This window comes from Dipteris shenzhenensis, chromosome 16, assembly GCF_047967505.1.
Source record: "Dipteris shenzhenensis isolate YYH24624 ecotype China chromosome 16, Dip_SZ_1.0, whole genome shotgun sequence".
Classification (NCBI taxonomy): domain Eukaryota; kingdom Viridiplantae; phylum Streptophyta; class Polypodiopsida; order Gleicheniales; family Dipteridaceae; genus Dipteris; species Dipteris shenzhenensis.
The window spans coordinates 30,129,287-30,148,490 of record NC_141611.1 but is presented as its reverse complement, the minus strand read 5'-3'; the positions used below and the strand labels follow the sequence as shown (position 1 = coordinate 30,148,490).

General features: G+C 45.4%; 1 protein-coding gene across 1 annotated transcript in view; it reads right to left on the bottom strand.

The window, feature by feature from the left end:
• LOC147892813 (2-Cys peroxiredoxin BAS1, chloroplastic-like) overlaps positions 1-19,204 on the bottom strand; it is a 56,896-nt gene that overhangs the window by 15,827 nt on the left and 21,865 nt on the right. Inside the window, exons 4-6 of the mRNA XM_087386792.1 lie at positions 10,871-10,952; positions 10,510-10,589; positions 10,139-10,264 (exon numbers count right to left, since the gene is read on the bottom strand). Coding sequence (XP_087242918.1) covers positions 10,139-10,264; positions 10,510-10,589; positions 10,871-10,952 — 288 coding nt within the window. The remainder of the gene's footprint in view (positions 1-10,138; positions 10,265-10,509; positions 10,590-10,870; positions 10,953-19,204) is intronic.

The window sequence follows — 19,204 nt, the reverse complement described above, 5'->3', positions numbered from 1 at the left end:
TGGATAAGGATTTGTAAAGTGAAGTGACATTCCCTTTGTCTTTTATTCAATTGAAAAGCTGAAGTGCTTATTCATAAGCACTCAAGAGTGTTAGGAAACTCTTGAAACATTGACCTCCCCATCCATTTAGCATGTGTAGATGGAGATCCCTTGAGCTTCAAGAGAACTTTTGCTCGTCTTCCGTGATGAACTCATGAAGATGATCTATTCTATAACCAAAAGTAGCCCCTTATCTAGTGGATCTTCATATACCGGATCATGAAGAATGTCCCCAACATAGGGTTTGATCAAACTTACATGAAATACATTGTGTATCTTGCAGTGTCATCAGAGATTGAGCCGAACTGAAACTTGAGTAATAACCCCAATACTTTGAAAGGGCCATAATACCTGAAAAAGAGTTTTGAATATATATTCTTTCGTCCCACCTTGGTTTTCAGCCTGGCTTTTTCAAACTTTAGTGAACCCATTGTCCTTCCTTGACCTCAACGGCCCTCTATCTTTTATTTGCGGCTGCCCTTTGTTTTTATTGAGCCTTTTGGATGGCTCTGCGGACCGGGGCATAAGCGGAGTCATAATCCTCTATGAATTGATCAGCGGCAAAGATTGTATCATTCGTTTGCATTGATGGAATTAATATAGATTTGCCATAGATGATTTGGAAAGGAGTCTTTCTGTAGAAGAGTGTACGGTATTATTGTAAGAAAATTCAACTTTGGGGAGATCATTTTTCCACATGGTCTGCCGGTCATGCATATGGATTTTGAGTAGATCCAATAGGGTGCTATTAGTAATTTCACTTTGGTCTTCAGTTTGAGGTTGAAAAGCTGAAGAAAAACTTTTTCCAAGAAAAAGACTTCTATTAAGTAAGAGAAAAAACCCGCGAGAGCAAGCTCAAAGCGGAATACATCATGAAATCATAAGGATAAATAAAAACCCCCTCAGAGTGAGGTGGAAAACAACCAAGGCTGAGGCTGAAAGTGCCACCTCAACCCTGTAGTAGTTTCAGAGAAGAAAGGAGAATCCTTCCATTCCCTGAAGAAAGAAGCCCTCCTAGCTGAGGCTGCACGGGAGTCTCCCTGCATACCCGTCCATACGGCCATCAAAGTATGTACAATGTCTGTCCAGATACTAGCCAATGTGTGCGAGGGATGAACCTGAGTACCCTCCAAAGCCTCTGTGCATCTGGCTCTCCAGATATGCCAGGATGCTATGCTTGCTAGAATCTCCCAAGAAGTATCCACAGAGGCATGTACAGCTGTAAAAGGAAGGTGTGGTACCACATCCAACGAACAGGACTCAATCCGATGACGTCGAACCGAAATGGCACGAGAGGAGTCAACTCTCTCGTAGAAAACCTGAGGTCCTGTAAGAGAAAGCCAAGCCACTGAGTCCCATGTCATAAAAAATGGGGAATGGGCAAAGTGACTGAAAATCCTGGCTACCGCCATCCAAATCATCCTCGCCTGTCTGCAATCCCATAAGCAATGTTGAATAGACTCCGAAGCAGAAAGGCATCGAGGGCATGTAGGGTCGGCTCCGAACCTGGACCTCCAAAGGTTCACTGCAATCCCTCCATGGATAGAAAGCCAAAAGAAGATAGTGATCTTTCTATTCCTGTGGGATTTTCAGAGTCTCCTCCAGAAGCACCTCTGCAGATCCGCAGTAATATCAAAAGTCTCCCAATGAGGAACTTTGGAAGGTCTCCAATCTCTACTACTGAGCTGATATCTCCTGGCATTACTGACCGTGTAACGAAAGAAGGGGATGCTCTTCTCTCGATGCCCTGTGTCAATCCACTCCCACTCTCCGGGGTCCCACTGCAAATACCTGATGGGAACTCCCCCATAGAGCCAGAGCCTCCAAGACCCGGTGGAGAGTAGCCGGGGGTCTGGGTCTAGGAACCACTCTGAATCTGATCCCTGCATCAAAAGACCTACAACCCTGATAGGCTGAAAAGCAGACTCAAGCAAGATGTCCTCTGTGGACCTGAGCAATCTGCCACCATCCTGGACACTAAAAACCAAAGCATCCTCCTGTGCATCTCGAAAGGCCAAAACTTGAAGCGGAACCTCGCCTCTCGAAAAAGTACCTGCCCAAGTGGAGGAAGTGATTGTCTACCCAAACCTCTGGAAGGGCTGCCTCAATCTGCAAGATCCTCCCTGCACTCCCTCTGAGATGTCCTGTCAACCTTGATTTGGTCTCCTCTGGAAGCCTGCGGAAAGCTTTCCAAGACCCCATAGAAGATGCAGGTCCCCTCTCCCACCTGGACCACTGCATGTAGAGTGAGGCACCCAGTGGTCTGCCATGATCATCTAAAATACTGTCATTCCACATGATGGGTTGCCTATCAATCTCTTCCCGAGAGGAAGGAGAAATCCTCCGAAGAGTGCTTATGAAACTGGCCCAAGCTTTCAGAATGGCAACCATGAGAGGGGACGAAGGTGATCTGAGGTGTGCTATGGTGAAGATCCATCTAACACTGCTCATCCAGTCTCCTCCTGAAGAAGGTGTGCACCTCTGTATGCTGCTGATAAGAAAGTCCTTCCACGGTTCCTGCCCTGGCATAAGTCCCCGCACCACCATCTTGCAAAGTAAAGCTCTGCACTGTAAATCTGGATCAATAATATTGAGACCCCCTTCCTGTGTAGGGAGAATGAGGGTCTCCCAAGCCACCCTGGCTAAGGCATCTGCTGTGCCATCAAGCCCACTCCAGAGAAAGTTTTTGATCGGTCTTCTAAGCTGAATGATGCAGTCCCTAGAACGGCACCAACATGAACAAACAAACCAGGCTGTGGCCAAGAGGACCTGGTTGACCACCACAACTCTAGAGGCAAGATCCAGCTTGGCTGAGCTCCAAAAAAGAAGCTTCCTTCTGATGCTCTCCAAAACGGGAGCAAACTGCTGCGTGGTAGAAATATCCAAGCCGACCTGGCAGCCCAAATACCTGATAGGCTCACCCCTCTGAACCCAAGTGAATCCTATGTCAAGCCCCCAAACTGGAGTGTCCTCATCACTGATCCAAAAGCCATTGGATTTATGCCAATTTATCTGCGCCCCTGCCGCCAAGCAAAATAAATCCAATGCTGTCCTGAAAGAAGTGAGCGTCTGTGGAGTGGCATCCAAGTAAACTGCTGTGTCATCTGCCAACTCACTGTCAAGTAGTTCCTCTTCCCTTCTGATGGGAAGTCTCAGCCCAAAGATGTCAGCTTGAGATCTAACATAGATACTCATAGCTTCGGCCACAAACAAAAAAAGGAAAGGAGCAAGGGGGCATCCCTGATGGACTGATCTCGAAATCTGAAATCTCTCACCCCTTACCCCACCAATAAGTACCTGGCTGTGGGCTGATCTGTACAAAGAGGAAACGCCTCTGATCCAAGCATCAGTAAAGCCAAAGCGTAGAAGGGTGCCCTCCAAAAAACCCCAATCTACTCTGTCATAAGCTTTTTCAAAATCCAAAAGTAGAATGACAAGATTCTGGCCACTCTGCATTGCCCACTCTGAAGCTTCCCAGAAAGAAAAAATGTTATCAAAAATGCTTCTGCCATGCACAAATCCCGTCTGAGTGTCATGAATGAGATCAGGGAGAAGTGGCTGCAATCGGAGGCTGATAGCCTTGGCCAGAATCTTGTAACAAGTCCCCAGAAGTGTGATAGGCCTCCACTGGGACAATAAATTTCTGCGACCTCCTTTTGGGATAAGGTGGATGAGACCCTCTGTAAGCGACCCAGGCATCTCGCCAGAGTCCCAAATGGCCTGCAGGGCTGAAGTAATATAGTCTCCAATCATATCCCAAAATGCAATGAAAAAAGACCGGGTGAGGCCATCTGAACCTGGGCACTTGCCCTTGTGAAGGGCTGAAAGTGCAGTCCTGAACTCTGTGTTGGTGAAAGGTGCGTCGAGTAGAACATGCATACCCGGATTCACCAACACAGGGATGCTCTGCCAAATAGCCTGTCTAGCATCCTCTCTATCATGTGTCTCAGGATCAGCAGTAAGAAGGGTGGCATAGAAATCTGAAGCTATGCGTAAGACATCATCAGGCTCTATCTGTAAAACCCCATGTGAGTCAATAAGCTGGGATACACTCTCTCTACTATGTCTAGGGCCAAGAGTAGAGAAAAAGTGTTTATTGACTCTACCACCCATCTGAATCCAGAAGGACTCCCGTGCATGAAAGGCATACTCTGCTCTCTGATCAAGCAGATGAGCCCTTGCTGCAGCAAGGCGCTCCTAAATCCAAGCATCTGAAAGCCGTTTCTGCTCTTCCCTCTGCAAAGCTGCCAATTGCTGGCGAACACCAATCTCACGTCTGAGAATATCTCGTCTCCTGGTACAAGCAACTGAGCGGTAGAAGTCGCTAATACCAGAAAGGGCAGCGGCTACATGTGATGGATATGGCTGCCCACCCTGGACATGAGCAACCCATATCTGCAGGGCTGCCTCTGTAAGGTCCTCCTCTGTGTAAAAGGCATCTGGAATCCTGATGCTGGCAGACCGGCCTCTCAAGTGAGGCTCTGAGATAGCCAGCACAACAGGAAAGTGGTCTGAAGTGGAAACCCCAGCAGCAATGCATACCGATCCACCTCTGTCTAGTGCCCAGTCATCTACATAGAATCTGTCAATGCGTGCATGAATAGGCATCTGTTGCCTCCTGTTCGACCAAGAGAACAGGAGGGACTGTGGTTGAATAAGAAAGGCATCATCACACCAAGTATCTCTGCCACAGAAGTGAAAAAGGAAGGCATCCCAAGCTGCTCTCTCCAAAGAGTGAAGTCCGCCTTCTCTACCCCCTTTTTTGTCTGACGGTAACTCGACCATGTTAAAGTCACCTCCAATCACCCATGAATCCACAATGGGGGCCCAGGAGAGCAAAGTCTTCCACATAAGGACACGTTCCCCTCTAATGTTGGAGGCATACAGGTTAAGGAAACCAACCTTACGCCCTCCAATCAAAAGAATAATCCACTGAGCTCTAGAGGGAATAATGACTCCGTGCCCAACAACTAAGGGGAGAGCCGACTGCGAAACTAAAATAGAAGTGCCCCCCCTGGTGCCCAAGGCAGGCGACCAAAAAGTATGGCCAGAAAGCAACTTGTCTGACTTGGCACAATCTCTAGAATCCAGCTTGTGCTCTTGAATAAATAATATATCAATGGAACCCCCAGTAACACCTGGATGAAGCTGATCCCGGATCAGCTGTCTACGGCGGCGATGTGGGACGCCACCTAGGCCCTGTATGTTCCAACTAATAATCCTCATCGATGGGAGGATGTAGAGTGGAACACCTTACCCGACCTAGTGGCGGAAACAAACCCCTCAACAGGGGAAGACCTCCTGCTCGAGGAGGGAGGGATGGAACCAAGTGGCGGAAAATCAGTTGACCCCTCTAGATTGTCAATGCCAACTTGGATTGGCTCCACATGATCCTTAAGGTGTAAGCAGTAGACCATTAGTCCATGAGCCATGCATGTAAAGGGCTGCATGATCTAGCCAACCTGTTCCTAGCTTCTCTGGTCAAACCTGTGTGCTCTTTCTGGCCATTTGCTTTGTGTGTTGTCGATTCTCTCTCTCTTCCCTTTTAACATTCGTTATGATATGCCAAGTACAACCCAACGTGTAGGCACCCAAAAAGAGTCTTAGGCAGTCTTGAATTGCCACACCCCATTATATTGTGAGTTTGAATGCCCACCCATGGGCACCCCTTTTACACATTGCCCAACAATTGCTCAACAATGGTTTTGTAATTTGCAGGACCTTGAACACAAAGGTGATTGGCAAATTTGAAGGGTGTCCCTTGTTGTGGAATGGAGGACTAGAAGGTTTGGTCATGGGGGTGTGTGTAACGAGATGCCCACCACTCATGGTTCAATATCTCAATGTGTGCACAGTGTAAACAACCTAACCTAAAAAATCATGTATGTTCTCATTTGCATCTCCCACTTTATTCTTTATTTTTTGTTTCTTGGAAAGAACCCTGGCACCTGAAGAAGAAGCCCTGTCAACAGGAAACCCAATCACTGGCTCCCCAAAAGTAGCGGGCACAAACTCCTCCTCTGGGAAATCTGAACCCTCTGCCAAGGCTGAAAACGAGTTCCTGTGGAGCAAGCCAGACACCGGAGTGCGAAGGATCCCTTGTGAGGGAAGAGGATCAATAGTGTAAGCTATCCCCTTTCCCCTATCCAAGGGAGGAAGTGAGGAATGCTCTCTATCCTGTGTCTACCCAGCCGCGGAGACCTCTCCTGCCTCAAGAAGAGCATCTGGCACCGCTGGATCTAGGGAAGAAGCTGCAACCGGGGAGGAGGTCGAAGCTTCAGCATCTCGGACTGTGCAAGGTGAGACCGGAGGGACAGCTCGAGGTGAAGCAGAGTCCACTAAAGTACCCTCGTGAACTGAAGGAGGGATCTGCACACGTGTCGGAACCGACTGCAGAGCGTCGCATGCCCCTGAGGTAGGTGGGGGTCGAGGAGCAGGTGAAGGACCTGTACCACCCCCCTGTCGAGGCCGAGGAGCAGGTGCTGGACCTGTACCACCACCAATCTGAGGAGGACCGCCATGCGAAGGTCGAGGAGCAGGTGCTGGACCTATACCACCCCTCTGTCGAGGCCGAGGAGCAAGTGCTGGACCTATACCACCCCCCTGTCCCCCCTGTCGAGGCCATGGGGCGGTAGCTGTACCAGAGGGCTTCTTGGGCCTTTTCTTCTTCCTGGGGCAATCCCTGGCAAAGTGTCCAGAGGTCCTGCAAATCCTGCACTGGTCCTGTCTGCCTGAAATCTCTACTCTCTGGCGAAAAAAGGAACCATTCGGGCACTGGATCATAACATGATCCATCTTGAGGTTAGGATCCTTGCAAAGGACCCTAACTCTAGGTACCCCATCAGCCTTGGTTGCCTCTGCTGCAGTCAATGGCAACCCAGGGAGGGGTGGGATCTCAGCAACTGCGCCAAAATGCTCCCCAATAACAGAAAGAAGTCGATGGTAAACGTGGGAAGCCCGGGGAATCTGATGAAGAGCGAAAAGATTTTCTTATCTGCCTCCACTGGGTCGAAACCAATATGAAAGGCTTCAAAGAAGATCTTCCTGTGTCCCAGGTGTAAAAGCTCAGCCTACTTCATTAAGTATGACTGAAAACCGCAAGAGCAAGCTCAAATGTGGGAGTACATATGCCATGCCTGAGAAAAAAACCTAGCTAAAAACGAGCTAACAAAAATCCAAGGTGGAGGCTGAAAGTGCCACCTCAACCCTGAAGGAGACTCAGAGAAGAAAGGAGATCCTCTCCAAACTTTGAAAAAAGTTCCTCTCCTGGCAGTAGTTGCTCTAGAGGAGCCCTGCATGCTCTCCAAGATGGCCACCAATGTGTGTATAGTCTCAGTTCATATACTGCCATAGATTGGGAGGGGTGAACCTAGGAACCCTCCATCGCCTCTGTACATCTAGCCCTCCAAAAATGCCAAGCTGCAATGCTAGCAAGAATCTCCCATGATGTGTCCACCAAGGCATGAGCAGCTCTAAAAGAGTGAAGGGAACATCTTGGAGAGAACAAGACTCCACAGAGTGTCGTCGTATAATGAAGGCTGAGTCTGAGTCATGTCCCTCGAAAAACACATGAGGGCCAGTAAGAGATAACCATGGCAGTGGTTCCCAAGTCATGAAGAAGGGTGTTCTATGAAATACGCTAAAATTCCTAGCATCACCCTTCCAGATTGTCCTCGCATGTCAGAGGCAATGCTGAACTGATTCAACTGCTGTGTGGCATCGAGGATAAGTAGGGTCAGCCCCGAACCTGGATATCCACAGGTTCAATGCAATTCCTCGATGCATACAAAGTCAAAAGAAGAGAGTGATCTTTATATTCTCGAGAGATTTCCAGAGCCTCCTCCAAAAAAATTTAAACTAAAAAAAAAAATCACCTCTCTTTTTTTTTTTCAAAAAGATTACTTCATTAAGTATGAATGAAAACCGCAAGAGCAAGCTCAAATACGGGAGTACATCATGTCATGCATGAGATCTCAAAAAGAGCTAACAAAAATCCAAGGTGGAGGCTGAAAGTGCCACCTCAACCCTGAAGGAGACTCAGAGAAGAAAGAAGATCCTCTCCAAACTCTGAAAAAAGTTCCTCTCCTGGCAGTAGCTGCTCTGGAGGATCCCTGCATGCTCTCCAAGATGGCCACCAATATGTGTAGAGTATCAGTCCATATACTAGCCATAGATTGGGAGGAGTGAACCTAGGAACCCTCCATCACCTCCGTACATCTAGCCCTCCAAATATGCCGAGCTGCAATGCTAGCAAGAATCTCCCATAATGTGTCCACCGAGACATGAGCAGCTCTGAAAGAGTGAAGGGAACATCTTGGAGAGAACAAGACTCCACAGAGTGTCGTCGTATAATGAAGGGGCAATGTTGAACTGATTCAACTGCTGCGTGGCATCAAGGACAAGTAGGGTCAGCCCCGAACCTGGATCTCCACAGGTTCAATGCAATCCCTCCATACATAGAAAGCCAAAAGAAGAGAGTGATCTTTCTATTCCTGAGGGATTTCCAGAGCCTCTTCCAAAAGTTTTTTTGCACCTCTGCAAAAATCCGAAAACTATCCCAATGAGGAGCTCTAGAGGCCCAACCTCTACTGCTAAGTTGAAATCTCCTAGCATTTCTGATTGTGTAGCGAAAGAAGGGGATGCTCTTCTCTCGGTGCCCTTCATCAATCCACTCCCACTCCCCTGGGTCCCACTTTGAATCCAAGTGCAACCAAAATCATCTCTTTGAATCCAAGTGAAACCAAAATCAGCCCCCAAATCTGGTATGTCCTCATCATTAATCTAGAAGCCATTGGATTTATTCCAATAGATATGTGCACCTATTGTAAAACGAAAATAAATCCAAGACTATCCTGAAAGATGTGAGTGTTTGGGAGGTGGCATCCAAAAAAACAGCAGTGTTTTCAGCAAGCTCACTATCTAGGATCTTCTCATCCTAGATCAAGGGAAGACAAAGCCCGATAATGCCAGCCTGAGATCTCAAAAAGATACTCATGGATTAAGTCACAAATGAGTACAGCGAAGGGGCAAGAGGGCATCTTGTTGAACTGATCTAGAGATATCTCTCCTTTGACCCCTCTGATAAGCACCTAGCTGTGGGCTGATTTGTACAGTGTAGAGACCCCTCTGATCCAAGCACCTGAAAATCAAAGCATAGAGACTGCTTGCATGCCAGCATTTTGTGGTCATCCAGAGAGTGAGAAAGGGGAAAATACAAGGAGAGAACTGGAGGAAGAAGGAGATTGAAAGGAGAGAAAGGGACCATGAGATTTCAAAAGGAGAGGAAGATACAGCTACCAGGTCACCTAGGCAATGGCCAATTGTATTTGGGTTGGGAGTAGACATTGTATTTACATATTGCAGTGACCTTGTATTTTGGGAACTTTCTTAGGGTCGAAGGGCATGATCCCATGTGGTGATTTGGGCTAGAATTTGGTGAAGACATAAGACTGAACAAATGTAAAATTAGTGTGTAACGATGAGATAGAAGTGTGGTGGTTCTGTTCCATTCCATTTTATGTGGTGTTTTTTACACATAACCATTTTATGTGGTGTTGTGAGTTGATGACTTCTGAGCACTCTGTGAGTTCCTGCTATTGCGCTGTTGTAGCAATCATCGTCACAAAGTAGGACACAAATACTTTAATAAGATAAATTACTCACACAAATGGCCATTGGGATCCAGTAAGACTTTTGAGAAAGCATGAGACCTCACGTTAGATGCAAGGACACCTTGTACCTAACATCTATCCGGTCAGGATTTGGTTTCCTAACAAGGAGAGGATATCAGAGAATTGGATGGAAATTCCACACCCTCTGCAAAAAGTGGCTCAAATGTACAAGGGATTCCAATGCAACTGAGGATATAGGATATACGTTTCAGAGGGATGAGCTTGGTTTTGTTGGGCAGTGGTATTACAAGACATCTCATCGGCTATGGAAAGACCATCCTCAAAATAAGTATGCCTCCTTTTGGCCATTCCCCCCTGATGTATTTCAACTTCAATTTATGACTCATGTGCTTGGAATGAGAACTATCTCACATTTAAGTTGAGGTTAAAAGCAAATTTATTTTTTCAAATTGATATTATGAAGGTACCTGATCACGTATCAAAACATTATAGGTCCTTGTTATACTTTTTGTTAAGTCAGATGCCAGAGGGTAGCGAAGATCACCAAGGCCACCAGACTTCCTATCTATTTGTACCCAAGCAAGGTGTGAAAACTGCATTGGTCAGAAGAAACTGCAATCAGTCAGCTTCTGTTTGAAATGCTCCTATAACTAAGTTTTGAAGCGCATCCAAATTTGTAATTTGATGAATATATTACATGTCTTGTGCATTCAGAAAACAAAGCATTGGCAATAACACATGCACTTATGGATGCATGCACTACACACATACATGATACACATTTACACATAATCAACCTCTGTATAAAGAACACATGAGGGTCCCCAAAGAGACTTACAACGCTATCAGTAGATATACCAATGATTGCAGTATCCAAAGTCTCAAACTCTGAATATCGATCACTAAAAGCTGTTATCTCTGTAAATGGTTTTTGCAATCCAAGAGTAAAGCATTAGAACCAATAAACCAACTAGCCTAATATATCATCACCATGAAACTATTCAAAAAAATATACATCAAGACCCATATGGATACTGCTAAGCTTTCACTCAGATAACAAAGAAGCAATTAATTTCAGCACATAGATTTTGACAATGTGACAAGAAAACACAAATTGAAGCCAGTTTCTAAATGGAAGTACAGAAGTGTAAAACTGTATATCTGTAGCCATCAGGACATAAGACAAGAATAATGCAAACCTGTTGGACAGACAAATGTGAAATCCAAAGGATAGAAAAATAGAACGACGTACTTCTTTCCTATATAATCTGAAAGCTTTAGCTGTAACAACAAGGAAACCCACAGACTCTCATTAGCAACATTATTCAATATTGTCCTATCCTTTGATATTCTTTTGTGAATGTTGTAAGAGGTAGCATATTCATCTGGAATCTGACTTAAGAATCTTATTGTGCAGAGACCCTTGTGTAGCATAATTGGGCAGCAAATTGTTTTGATACTCATAAAAATTTCCTGGCTTGATATTCAAGACTGAGCTGCGATTTGGTTCAAATAGAATTACTGGATACATAAATGTAGCATAATGGCATATTAATAGTATAAAAAATAGAAACTACTAGGGAGGTATCCTTAATTTCAAATCATCATGGCTGATTTCTTGTGAAATCTTTCAGGGGCTTATGAAATATATTGAGTTTGGCCTGGAAATTCAGGTTTCACATGCTAAAGTTTGCAATGGTTTTCTCATCTGATTCCCTAAGTACAGATCTTGGAAGACTAAGGAGTTCCAAAGATTCAAATCATCCAATCAAACTCCTTAATGTAATAATGCTACATTGAGAATATAGGCAGAGAACCCTATAGCCATCCTCAAAACGAAACATTGCGACCTTCTCCCAGAGATACCAGTGATAGATGTGTTGGTTTAAGAGATTGAAACATAGCTGAATTTGAAAGGCATAATTTTGATATGTTACGGTCTTCAAGGTTCCATTCCTCAAAGGAGGCACCACCTACTGACTCATGAGAGCTCTAAAAAAGGGTCTGCTTTGCAAACTCAGTCTAAACCAAAACATTGAACTTGCTAATGGTTCTCTGCGAATAGTCCTATAATCCAGTATGAAGACTGGTAGCTTAACCAACATGTCCCTTATAATGAGCCACTGATCCACATGTACCCCCCTCTTCAAAAGATTGGACAAAAATCCTGTAAAAGAGATATCTTAATCACGACCAAAAATTTATGCTTCCTTTTTCTGTCAAAAGAATTCTTACTTGGGACAAGTTTTGTCTATGCTTGCACATTTAAAGATTGGATTATAGTTTTTGAGTGTTTCTGACCTGGTTTTATGATACAAGAACCAATCTTAGATAACTTGTTAGTCATTACAAAAAACGATATTTAAGAAGTCTTCTCTAACTGCATTATAGATCAAAGAGTCGCACCTGAACTAGTGCTGCTTGCTCCCCTTCCGCCCCCACATTTGTGCCTGGATGGCCCTTCTTCCACCTCCATCTCTTTCGCCTCTCCTTCACACCCCTCCTCCTGTCTGCACGCTTCCCCTTTAGCCTGGTTTTCCATCTCTTTCAACTCTCCTTTACACCCCTCCTCCTGTCTGCCTGCTTCCCTCTTTAGCCTGTTTTTCTTTGCTTTTTCTGCTCTTAAGCAGGCCATAGGCTGTTTTTCCATCTCTTTCAACTCTCCTTTACACCCCTCCTCCTGTCTGCCTGCTTCCCTCTTTAGCCTGTTTTTCTTTGCTTTTTCTGCTCTTAAGCAGGCCATAGGCTGTTTCTGGCCCATAGCCCATTTGGGCTAGTCCACCTTGTTCCAAGGCCTTGTCCATCTCTTTCAGCTTGGCTCCCTACAAGCTCCTGCCATTGGTGAATCCCCTTAGGCCTTGCCATTTGGGGCTTTCCCTCGCCGCCCCTCAGGCTGGATTATATCCTAAGGGCTATATTTCAGGCGAGAATGGGGATTGCAGCCCCTCTTCATTTGTCCTCCGTCAGATCCCCACCTCTCTTCCTCTTTTCGACCTCATGAGGGTGTCCATACAAGTGCCAGGCTGTTGTACAGCTTGTGGGAAAAGCTCAAGGGAGGAGTACATCATGCAAAGCATGAGAAAACAAACACCCTAATAGGACAAAATAAAACTCCTATAAAAGAGCTAGAAAAAATCCAAGGCTGAGAAGGTTGAAAGTGGATCTCCACCACCCTAATATGCTTGCCAAAATCTCCCATGAAGTATCCACAAAGGCATGTCTAGATCTGTAAGGAGAGCCAGGAACATCATCCAAAGAGCATGACTCAACCAAATGTCATTGAACCGAAAGGTCCCAAGAAGAGTCACGTCTCTCATAAAGAACTTGAGCCTCAAAAGAGAAAGCTGGAGGTAGCGAGCCCTAGGTCATGACCAAAGGAGAATGCTCAATAAGCTCGCAATCCCCCTTCTAGATGATCCTTGCCTGTTTGCAGCCCCATAAGCGATGCTGAATAGACTCCTCAATAGAGAGGCAATGAATACAAATAGAGTCTTGCCCCGAATACAGACCTTCACTGGTTCATTGCAATCCCTCGTTGAATAAAAATTCAAAAGAAAAGAGTGACTTTTCTATTCCTGAGGGACTTCAGAGTCTATTCCAAAAGGATTTCTGCGAGTCAACAAAAATCTGAAAACTCTCCCAATGAGGAGCTCTGGTGGGCTTTTAGCCTGTAAGGCTGAGCTGAAACTTACTGGCATTACTAATCGTGTGGCTGAGCTGAAACTTCCTGGCATTACTAATTGTGTAGCAAAAGAAGGAAAGGCTCTTCTCTCGGTGCCTTGCATCAATCCGGGTTGCACTGCAAATATTTATGGAGATACCTCCATAGAGCCAAATCCTCCATAAACAAGGAGTTTCTTAGCCTTCCCCATCCTTTCCGCTTCCTTCTTTTTGCTTTTCCTTCAATCTTTTACTATTAAGTAGACTTGCTTCACTCCATTTTCATCTTTTTACCCTTCCTTCCTTTCACCTTTCCTAGCAAAGATATCGTTTGCTAGCAACCTCAAAGATAGCATTGATGGAGGGCAAAACGTTCAAATGGTGACCATTGGTCTGGCAAGAGAAGCTCATATGAAATCTTTCTCGATCCCCATTGCCATTGGGATCTCCCTTCCCCCAAGGACAAACAACAGGTAGCATTAGTTGTCCAGGAACTATAGGACATAAAAGCATTGTCAATCTCATGCCTACAAGATGCCAAGTTCGAGATTGGGTTCTAACGAGTTTAGTGCTCGAGGGTGACCACATCCATCCGGATGCGTCAATTTTACGAGCAAAAACCTATGAGCAGGTATATACGAGCGTGTTTTTCAAGAGATTTTAAAAATAGTATTTCTTTAGGAAACATGGTTTTTACACTTTTATTTTCATTAGAACTAGATTCCTTTATCATAAAATTATACAGACTAGTCACTCATTCATTTTTACATAACATAAATCTTCTTATTCATAGACATCCCTTTGTACCTTTGTTATTACCTTAAAAAAGTATTGAAAAATAATTCATTTAAGAAACGTCCCTCATAATCGCTCTCAATATAATAATATTATACATAAATAATTACTTATTAAACACATTTATATCATATGGCAATATCTTTCAAGTGTTTTTATAGTATTAATAACAAGATATTTATAAACATGTTTCTACAGAGGTTTAAATTATTGTAAATAAGTATTACCTTGGGCTTATACATCACTCTCATAAAATACATGTAATATTTAATACTATATATGCATGGTTTTCCAAAATATAACCCCATAGATGTGCTCAAATGGGATTTTTCGATCAATTTGAGTGGCTGAATGACTATATTTGGACATTGGATATGAAAGTTATGTCACTTTTAAAAGTGTTGTCCAAGAAAGACCTTGTTCAAAGGGGTTTCGCTGGCGAAACTACCTTGATGGCTTGCTTCAATGAGTTTTCTTTGGAGAAACCCTTTCATGAAGATAGGTTGAGAGAGGTTTTTCAATGTCACCCCCTATTAAGTAAAAAGTTGTAAGAAGGATCATAAGGGAATTTTCATAGAGAAGTCTATTCTACATGTGGGTTTGTTCAAAAGCCATCCCATTATGTTCTCACCATTCCCAAAGATTCACATAAATATTCGTGTATAAAATAGGCATTCCTACAATACTTTTCATATTTCTAAGTGAAACTATGTTTTCTTATGATCAATTTTTGTCATATTTTTGCATAGTTGGAAGCTTTTTTTTTCCTTCGCTCGGACGCTCGGAAGATTTCGCTCGGAAAATGCTCGTCCCCCATCCAAGAGGTCATCATATATGGAATGGTTATTTGCCCTCCTTCTCACCTCGCAAGAGGTTACCTAGTCCTTGGTCGAGCAAAGTCATGTGTATCTATGTTCTACATTCCTTGGTAACACCATGGGTTCACTCCAAAAAAATGGACTTGAGGCATGATATGCCCAGATTTTCAATTGTGCTTTGCTTTTGAGTCCTTCCCAAAGAGTACATAACCATCCTTCCCTCTATTGGAGCATATTTCGACATAGTGTTGGAGAACCCTGTGCAATGGCTTGGTATTCACATACAATGGAATACTACAGGTATGCTTAATTGTGGAGGACTTTGATCCCCTTCTAAAGGAGGTGAGGTTGGAGACACCTAGTGGAGTGTTTCACTGAAAAGTGGACGTTTCAGGACTACCAAACAATCCTATGGTCTAGGCGAATGAGCCAGCTTGCCAAGGTCCATGCCGAATTCTCTAGCCATCATCCCATAGGCAAGGAAATGACTTTATTTCCAATCTCAATAGTTTTCTGGGCGGCCTCCTCTAGGCCAAAGGGAGGACAAGATGTGCCCGAACCCCCTTTATCTTACCCAACCTAAATTTTCTCTTAGGGGACCCCCTTTATCCCATCGTACCCAAGTGCACACCTTTAACTCAACCTACAAGGTTCAGATCCACAATGATCCAAATAATACGATCTGGACTAGGGTAGAGGGAAAGAAAAAGGGAAATATGTTCTACGATGAATACTGGATGTTGGACACATTGGAGACAAAAAGGAGAGGTTAGATTGTCTTTTAGTACCAAACCAAGAGTAGGCTGAATCCGTTCAAGATCATGAGGTAGTAGTTGGATGCATTGGTGATAAAAAAGAAGATTAGCATGTCTTTGAGTGCATAGTTGCACCAAATTAGGAGTAGCATATACATGATAGGAGGGAGAGGATCCCACAAAGACTACGGCTTTCCCAAGTTGTGAGGAGCATCCCTAGCCTCTTGCTTCTCCTGTTAGAATATGAAGCCAAGTTGAGTCGGTTTGGTGTGGTTCTAGTGTGAGTTCTAGTCTAGTGTGTCCTATGGATACCACATGTCACATTGGGAGTTATCCCATATGCATATGTGTTCATATGTGTGTGTGTGCTTTTATATAAGAGCTATACTTGTCTAGTGTCAAATCAATCAAGTATCAAGGTACAAGCTCTTTGGTCTACATGTGAGTACTTTTGTTTTGTCATTGCTTAGTCATTTCATTTCTAGTTCATTATGTCTCTCTTTTAGTATCACTCTCTCTCTTCCTAGCCTACCCTTTCTCTCTGAAACTCAATCAAGTCTGGCACACCTATGCACGTAGCTTGTATGACGTCCCCAACCAACCAGCCCTGCACTTATCACACTCACCTCGCCCTACCATTTGCACCCAATTCCCTAGAGGTAGTGTCAAGGACGCGGCATTGAAGCTCCATAACGGCCGAGCGAAGGATCATGAGCGAGGGGCTATGCACAGAGTTTATTGCATATGGGATTGACGTCCTGGCCCCGATCCTCGCAAGGCTTTTCAATGACGTGGTTTGCCTTCGCTTACCACACACATGGACCCTCAACACCATCACGCCCATTTACAAGGCAGGAGATCCCATGAGCCCAAAAACTACAAGACCATTATGATCGGGCATGTCATGTCCAAGATCTATGCATCAGTACTCGACACACAGGTCAGCTAATTCGCAGAGATGCAGGGGCTCACGGTCGAGGGACAGGAAGGATTTCGACGTGATCACGGGACCATGGATCACATACTTGTACTCAGGGGGATCATAGAGGAGGCCAGGTCGCGAAAACAGATAGTATACTGTTGCTTTGTGGATTTCTACAAAGCCTTTGACACCGTCCCACGAGCCTACCTCATTAGATGCCTACAGACACTGGGGTATGACCAAGAAATCATATGGGCTGTTATTGCACTCTATGAGAGAGTCTCAGGCAGAGTTCAGACAGAAGCTGGATGGAAGATGCGATTATGAGCACCATTGGGGTCAAACAGGGTTGCCCATTGTCACCAACCTTGTTTGGCCTCTACATAGACGAACTCGAGACCTTTATGGGATCACTGGGAGGGGCTGGTTGCTCTCTCGCCGGCACGCTGATTTAGGTACTTTTATATGCGGATGACGTGGTTATGATGTCCTCGTCGCTGAGGGCCTCCAGCGACATCTGGATGCACTACAAGTTTTTTGTGAGTCACATGATCTGAAGGTTAACCTTGGCAAGACCAAGGTAATGATCTTCAACACATCTTGAGCCGTCATGCGCAGTGAGCAGTGAGCAGTTGATGGATCATCGGTTGAGATCGTCTCCTCATATACCTACCTAGGCGTCGTCTTCTCTGGCCCCATTTTCACGATGAGACAAGCGATGCAGGCCCGTTTGAGCCAAGGATATGCCTCACTTGCTCGCTTGGAGAGACAATGCTTCCACTCACACTTTCAGGACCCTCGGACCAAGGCTCTTTTTTTTTACTCCTTGGTTTGACCAGCAGGCATCTACGACAGTCCTTGTTGGGGGCCAGATCTCTCAAACACAAAGTGGGCTCGGGTGGAGCGATTACAGATCCTCTTGCTCTCGCGGATGATCCGAAGCAAGCCATCAGTACCACGACACATCATTCGGGCCGAGTTTGGCACGTCCCCACTACTGCAGCTAGATGCGGCGTTCCACACCATTACCTATCTACACCGCGTCAGACAGTACAGGTCCATTACAACGAAGCGACGCAGGTTGCCATGGCTGGCTCTATCTTCATCCATGGGCTTCGCAGATGGGAGGATGAGAGAGGTCGGTATGCCCAGAGAGATTGGGGCTTCACATAGACAGCAGGCTGCCTCCCTTTCAGTACAGCTTAGTTGCTCCATCTATTCCACTGGGACACCACGAGGTCAACCAGGTCATTCGAGAAGATCTACTACAGTTACACACATTCAGGACTTGGTTGGAGCCGAGGGAGCTTCCAGTGAAGCTCAGTTTCTATAGAGATCACTGTCTGCACATCTCTGAGGAGGGTTTCATTATCCCACCAGAGTACACTCGGATCCACCTGCCACATGTTATGTGATCGACAGGAGGTGGAGTCAGAGGAGCACTTCGCGTTCAAATGCCCCGTGTACTACAAGATCCGTGGTCGATACCATTGCCTTTTTAGGGACGGCGGTCTTGGGCCATTATCCACACTTCTCTCATGCTTAGACTAGGGATGCCTCGCCGCCTTCATCCATAAGGCGGTCCGCTATAGGGAGCACTTACTCAGGACACAAAGACAGTCCTCAGACACAAGACCCATTCCCTGTTAGAGCAAGATCACAGAGTTCTTCCAGTCAGACCGCACGCACCCTACAATCACTTATAGCAGACGCAGCAGAGACCTAGAGCCTGAGGCACACCGCACTCAATAGCGGCGGATGGGCATGCATATCACACTGACCGACCTCCCATCCCTATTCAGGCCTGGGGCTTGGCCACAGGGTTACTATAGCCCTGGTTAGGAGGAGCAGAGTCATTGCCAGGAGACCGAGACGGGCTGCACCCACAGATAGTCGTCAGCGCTCCATCATTATCTACATATCAGTATCCCCCTGACACACATATACTTCTGTGGGGCTGCTTCCATGGACCGGTGCCAGCCAGCCCTGATGGTGGCTGACCCAAGCATGAGGATGATGATGACGTTGATGACGACGATGATGATGCCACTACTGATGATATGACTATGTATTACTTAGCACTTAGCATTCAGCATGGGTGTTGATGCTCGTTTAGTAGCTCCACCGTTTCTGCTTGATTTGTACCAGTTTTCTATCAGTCTCATAGACCCATCGGTCTTCCGAAGACTTTAATAAACTTTCTTTCTTTCTTTCTTTCTCCCTTCTCCACCATGTGCTTTCATGTGGTATTAGAGCCTCCCTTCCTACCTTCCCCTTCTTCTTGCTCTACCTAGAGCATGAGAGAAGCCGCAAATGAAATTTCCTCTCTCCTCCATGATTGAGCTCCCTTCCACTCCTTAGCCTCATCTTCGGAGCTGACGTGGAGCTGATCTACCTTGCCATCATCAACTACCCCTTCTTTAGCCCGAAATGTCTCGCCATCAGCCGCCTTAGAAGCCTCGCCTCCAGCTACTCCATCGAACTGCAAACAGGTCGTACAGCCCTCTTTAAGCAGGCTGTACAGTCCGTATGGACTGTATGGACTGTTTCCGTGCAGACCCCTGCCGGACCAGCCTGCTCGCC